This window comes from Ursus maritimus, unplaced genomic scaffold (genome assembly GCF_017311325.1).
Source record: "Ursus maritimus isolate PB19 unplaced genomic scaffold, ASM1731132v1 scaffold_3, whole genome shotgun sequence".
NCBI lineage: Eukaryota > Metazoa > Chordata > Mammalia > Carnivora > Ursidae > Ursus > Ursus maritimus.
In genome coordinates this window covers 36,561,253-36,567,252 of record NW_024425563.1, presented here as the reverse complement: position 1 = coordinate 36,567,252, position 6,000 = coordinate 36,561,253, and the positions used below count along the sequence as shown (strand labels likewise).

At 39.1% G+C, this 6,000-nt stretch overlaps 1 protein-coding gene across 1 annotated transcript in view; it reads right to left on the bottom strand.

Moving 5' to 3' along the window:
• The window catches only part of DOCK4 (dedicator of cytokinesis 4), a 409,266-nt gene that overhangs the window by 200,819 nt on the left and 202,447 nt on the right, over positions 1–6,000 (bottom strand). Inside the window, exon 8 of the mRNA XM_040644086.1 lies at positions 3,125–3,276. Within this exon, the coding sequence (XP_040500020.1) occupies positions 3,125–3,276 (152 nt within the window). The remainder of the gene's footprint in view (positions 1–3,124; positions 3,277–6,000) is intronic.

The window sequence follows — 6,000 nt, the reverse complement described above, 5'->3', positions numbered from 1 at the left end:
AAAAAAAAAAAAAAAAAGTCCCAACCAGTTGTCTGCCTTGTGGAAGGAACAAACATCTACCTGGACAAGGTAACTTCCTGTGATTAATGGTCAGGATAAATGCTATAAATATTATACTTAGAATGTGTTTTATTTTTTGTATATTATGGCACTCACGATCTTCCTTAACAACATGAGCATTCACTGAAATATACCACCTTTTGTCTACAGATTTGCATTCTTTGGACTGGACTTGGAACTGAGAAAAAGAAAAAATCAAATGATCCAGTTTCCTCAACAAAGGAATTACAAGAAAATTTAAGAGGGAAAGAGGGAGGGAAACTGTAGCTGAAAAATGACTTGCGAAACTCAATCAACCAGCCGTAATATATGGGCTTGATCTGGATCTTACAAATTATAAATTCTTTATCTGGGATTCCAGATAAGGAATTTGTAAAATTATGTGAGTCAATATGGGAAAACTGAAGCCTGGCTGGAGATGGATACTTGATCATAAGGGAATATTAATTTATTAGGTAGTAATTTCTTTGCAATTCCTTTTTAGGGATATACCCCAAAATATTTACATTTGAAAGTAGGATGTCTGGTATTTGCGTCCAAATAATCTGGGGGCAAGGAGGAGGACTGGAAAGGTGTGTGGTTAAAACAAGACCAGGTCTGAGCTGATCACTGTTGAAGCTGGAGGCAGGTACATGAGGCTTAATGATACTATTCTACCTTTTCACACATCTGAAATTTTCTTTAAAAAAAAAAAAAGAGTTTAAAAAAGAAATGCAAGGTGATTTTACAATACCCATGCATCCCACACTGTTGGGCCTAAGAAGAAACACAATGTCTCAAAATCATATCTTACCTTTATAATACCCTTTTCTGAGAAGATGCAAATACTTAAATACTTTACATTCATGAGCTGTACTGGGAGCAACGAGGGAAGCCAGACCTGTCACCAGTTTCAAGATGAATGAAAAGACAGAGGCAAGTGAAGGGCTCAGGGCAGCAGCGGTCAACTGCGAAGACCAGAATCAAGTCCAGCCTCCAGATCTGCGCATTCTAGGGCCCTTTCAAAAGGTAATGGAGACACGTCCCCGTGCCATCAATGGAACCAAAGCTACTCACAGCAAGGTTTTGAAAACTCCCTAAAAGAATAATCACTGTGCTGCCCAAGGTCTCAGAAAGTCAAGAAAAGAAATCTGAGACTGTTCCACCACGTCCTAAGCATATATATTCATTCTTACTTATTCTTTTGCTGATTATCTTTAGGGTGATTATGGGTGTAGAAGCAGTGAAGAAGGATTTAGGCTTGATTTCTTCTAGGGTATTACATATCAGGGGGATTATCAGAGGAGTGTGTGTGACAGAGGCAAGGGGGAGGGGAAATGAAGGAAAGGGGGAGGGACAAGGGAGAGGCAGACACATATGGGAGCCAGACCATGGCACAGAGCAGGAAAAAGGTCCAGCTCCTGGTCTGAACTTGGCGGCCACAACAACATATTTTGGGGATCCTGCACCCAGGTTATTTTCCTACTTTTACCAAGTACATAGGAATAAAACAAGGGGAACTCTGTTGATTAAAACCTAAAGGGTGTTTTAGGAAATTTCAAAATATTTATAACAAGACAAAACTAAGAGTGCAGCTAATATTAATCCTAAATTAACATATTCCTGTAGTGATGCCGTGTGAACATTAGTGGCAAAGGGGAATTGTTAGTCTTCAAAACCTTAGCTTAACAGGAATGAGCAGAAGAGTGACCTCATTTCCCCCTTTTACTTTTCCTATAGTTTGTTAAATATTTTAGAGGCAACATTATTACATAGACAATGTTATGAGGAATTTTTGTTAAACTACCTGGAAACCAAGCACTCTAAGACACACTTCAATATGTTAGCAAGTATTATCTCTAAATAATCTCTCACATTTCTAAAGCAAGTGCTAAGCTGCACTTTGGATCTGTTTTTCAAGCCTTTATTTTCTTCCCTTTTTAGCACTGCTGGTTTATGTTTCTACCTTACTGATTCATTTTCTTCAAAAGTGTATAAAGCAGATTTTGAAACTATTATCATTGTTATTTACACATCTCATAAATTCTGTCCTTGCTACCCAAAAATACCACCTTTAAATTCTATGGATTCAGTTCACTGTCAAGAGCAGAAAGCATTCTTACTCGTAGGTTATAATTAACACATAAATTAACTCACCAAAGCTTTTATGGCTATAAATGTATTAAAAATAAACTTCACGTATATTTCTTAGAAAAAAAAATTTTTTTGCCAGGAGAGAAGTACTCCAGAATTACTTTGTGTTTATAAAACAATATCTGTGGTTCAGAGTTGCTTAAAACCGTCGGTATTTTAATAAGCATCATTTTTTAAAACACGGTAAAGTTGGGTCATTATGCGTGATTTGCGTGATGCAATTTTAATTCTAAATTTAAATTTTTTAATGTAAAAGGTGGTATGCATTACGTTCAACTTTAAAACAAATACAAAACAACTTGAGACACAAAGAAGTCTCAACAAGAGTAGAGGCTTTTGAGTAACAACCAAAACATTCACTACAGGATTTTCCTAAATATTAAAAACCTGCCCAAGAGAAGACTCTGAGAACTGAGAAAGAAAAAAAAAAAAGTGAAACTGTGTCATTTCACAGCTCTGAAGCTCTAATGGGAAGGCTTCCAAGTACTTATCCCTCTCCTGATATTCCCTGATGCAGAGAGGGTAAAAATAATGCAACTGTTTACTGCAAATTTGAAAAATACAATGTGTTGACCTTGATAAGCAAACCAACTTTGGGCTTTAGAAATATTATGTCTCCCTTGTATTATCAATACAAAGTAACTCAAACAACAGACCTGAGATCAATGCCGTACTTTCATTTAGTAATAATTATCATGGTTCTACACCCCTTTTGAGTTTTTCAAAGAACTTCTGTATGCATCACCCCGTCTCACATTTGCAGGGACCTCCAGAGGGTAGGCAGTTTAGAAATGCACATAGTTCTACAAATGAGAAAACTGCAGCTCACAGAGGAAAAGTATACAAGGTCATATATCCCAAAGCTTGCCAATTACAAATGCTCACCATTCCAACATCAAGAAATTCCAGTCATGTTTCCATATGCAGTTACCTGATTGGTCGGTTCTCTTTACTGTCAAAGAGTGAGAAGATGACTTCGAGCTCCTCCCCCAGGTTGGAACACATGAGGCTCTTCATCTGCACAAAGAGGTGGTGATTGCTGGCCTGCACTGGGGTATCTTTCTTCCGATGTCGGTGCTCCATCTGAATAACAGCCCCCAACAGAGACGTGATCAGCACGGACAGAAAAAAACAATGTGATCCTACAAACTAGTTAGCTATGGTATGATTATGATGTCCTGTGGTATCTTCTTGTTTCCTGTGGATTTGGCATCTGGTTGGATGTTACATTCCAAATTTTCTTCCAACTTCTAAAATAAGAAACCATGAGGTTTGCAGACCACCGAGGAATCTTGCTTTAAGAATTTAGTTTGCTCTATCTATCTATCTATCTATCTATCTATCTATCTATCTATCTATCTATCTTTTAAAGGAGAGCTGGGGGGAGAGGGAGAGAGTGAATCTTAAGTAGGTTCCATGCCCAGCACAGAGCCTAACGTGGGGCTCCATCTCACGACCCTGAGATCATGACCTGAGCTGAAATCAAGAGTCAGATGCTTAACCACGAACCCCCCAGGCACCCCAAGAATTTGGTTTTAAATCATTAATGTTGAAATGATACCAACTTGCTCAGTAGATTCAGGCAGCACGAAATTCAAAAGATTCTACTGTTCCCTTATCAACATCCAGGGTGAGAACAAATTATTAGTCATCTTTAAAAAACCAGACTAAATTGTATCTGGTCATTGCACCGACGGTAGTTGAACAACGCAGCTATGATTTCACATTTTTCATAATTAAAAGTCCTTCTAAAGTGCACTAAAGTGCTGAATTATGGTAGTTTTCTGAGACACGCTGTGGTAAGTGATATTGAATCATGAGAGCAAGAACATGTTTCTCACTTGCCATGGAGCTACAGGGAGGCAGACTGGGGAGGCCGGTGAGGTGGCTAAGGGGAGGAACGGCATCCGTGTCCACGTCTGGTCTCCGCCTAGCGCAGGCTACACTTGGGAGGCAGGATCAGAAGCGAGCATTAACACAGGCTGAAGGAGGAAAGGAATCCCCGATAGTTCCAGGGTGAAGAGAACATGGGGGTGATCAGTCAGGCAACACACACTTGTGAAGTGTCTATTATGTGCCAAGCGGTGGGAATGCACTGATGAGCAAAACCAGAAACAGCCCCTACCTTCACGGATCTTATCTACCAGGGCGAGCAGACATCAACAAAATCATCCCACGTACAGATGGGAACCCGCAACTGTGACAAATGGACGGGAAGAACCAGGTTATCATGAGGATCTGTAAGGATGCGATCTGACTTGGGTCTGGGCAGTCACAGCAGGCGTGCTGAGAAAGTGACACTATGGCCAACAGCCAAAGAGGGAGCAGGAACAATGAACCACCTAGGACAGTGCTTCTCAAACTGCGCGCAGGAAAAACCAAGTTGTTCTTCCCCCTAACCTACTATAGGCAGACATTTCCATAACATACAGTAAAAATGTCACGGTAACGTTAGAACGTTACGAAGGTTTCTAAACTTTACTCACCATTTTTGCACGTGGACCAGTTACAAACAGTTCATAGTCCACCTAGTTCTTGGACCACCTTCAAGGAGAATTGATTCAGGGTAAGAGCACAGGGAAAACACATACAGAGGACTGTGTATTCCCAGAACGGGTGCTAAGAATATGGAGGATTTTTGCTTTCCTAACACAGATTACTAATGGCCACCTCTTTTGGCTCACCTGACAATTAAAAAAAAAAAAAAAAAAAAAAAGCTCAGGAATTAATTCCACAGTAACAGGGTAATATCCTTTGCTTAGGGGTAAGGCACATAACCCTGTTTCTACATTAAACATCTTTTTATGTTTCTTATTTCAACAATTCCTGAGTAACCAACATTTGAAAAGAAAAAAACACCACCTAAATTTACAGTTGTGAATGCAACACGATGAGATTGCCAGAATTGTTTCATCTTTTAGTTTTCACTTGAACTACTCGAAAAGCAAACAGTTAAAAATGCAATTAAGCAAATGCATCTGTAATCACTGTATACTCAACAGGTACAATGGTCATCTCTCTGCAAACGTGAAGAGTACCCTTTCTTGTAAAGTGCGCCTCAGCACTGTGTTATGTTAGTGATAATTGCTAGACAAAGCTTCCTGCAGAGAAATAGTCTAACCATAGGGGGAAAAAGCATAATTCTGCTTGTCTTCTGAGAAGGTTGCTCTATTTTGTGCTTTTAAAATTCTTTTTTACCAAAGCAATAGAAGCATCATACGTTCATAAAACTACATCTCTTTAACTCACAAAGAAGTTTTTATTTTCTGGAAATGCTAACTTATTTATTGATACACTTAGAAGTTTCAGGTAACACAGCATAAAGTGCTATGAAGAAATGAATGACTACCAAGGACTAGAGTGGGAAAAACAGGTATAAAAGCCTCAAGGAGGCATCTGGTCTTTATTTCACACATGTGCAAAGTTCTTAGCATCAGTCATGATATTCACTAAAAACGGAGCAAAAAAAAAAAAAATTAGCTCCTTTACTCATGCAAGGAATTCAATATATCTAGATCAGTGGTTCTCAACCTTGGCTGCACTTGAGAATCACCAGGAGAGCTTTTAAAAAATACTTATGCCCAGGACCTATCCCAGAACAATTAAATTAGAATTTCTAGGGGATGGGGGTCCAGACAGTGATAGTTTTAAAAGCTCCCCAGGTGATTCTAATGTGCAATGAGGGTTGAGAACTATTGATTGAGATCATATGCAAAGACATGCAAATCAAAGCCGACTGAAAAATGCATTGTTGCGTCTTCTGTACAATTACTGCCTTGGAACCTTGGGTCTTTGCACGTGTGCCTG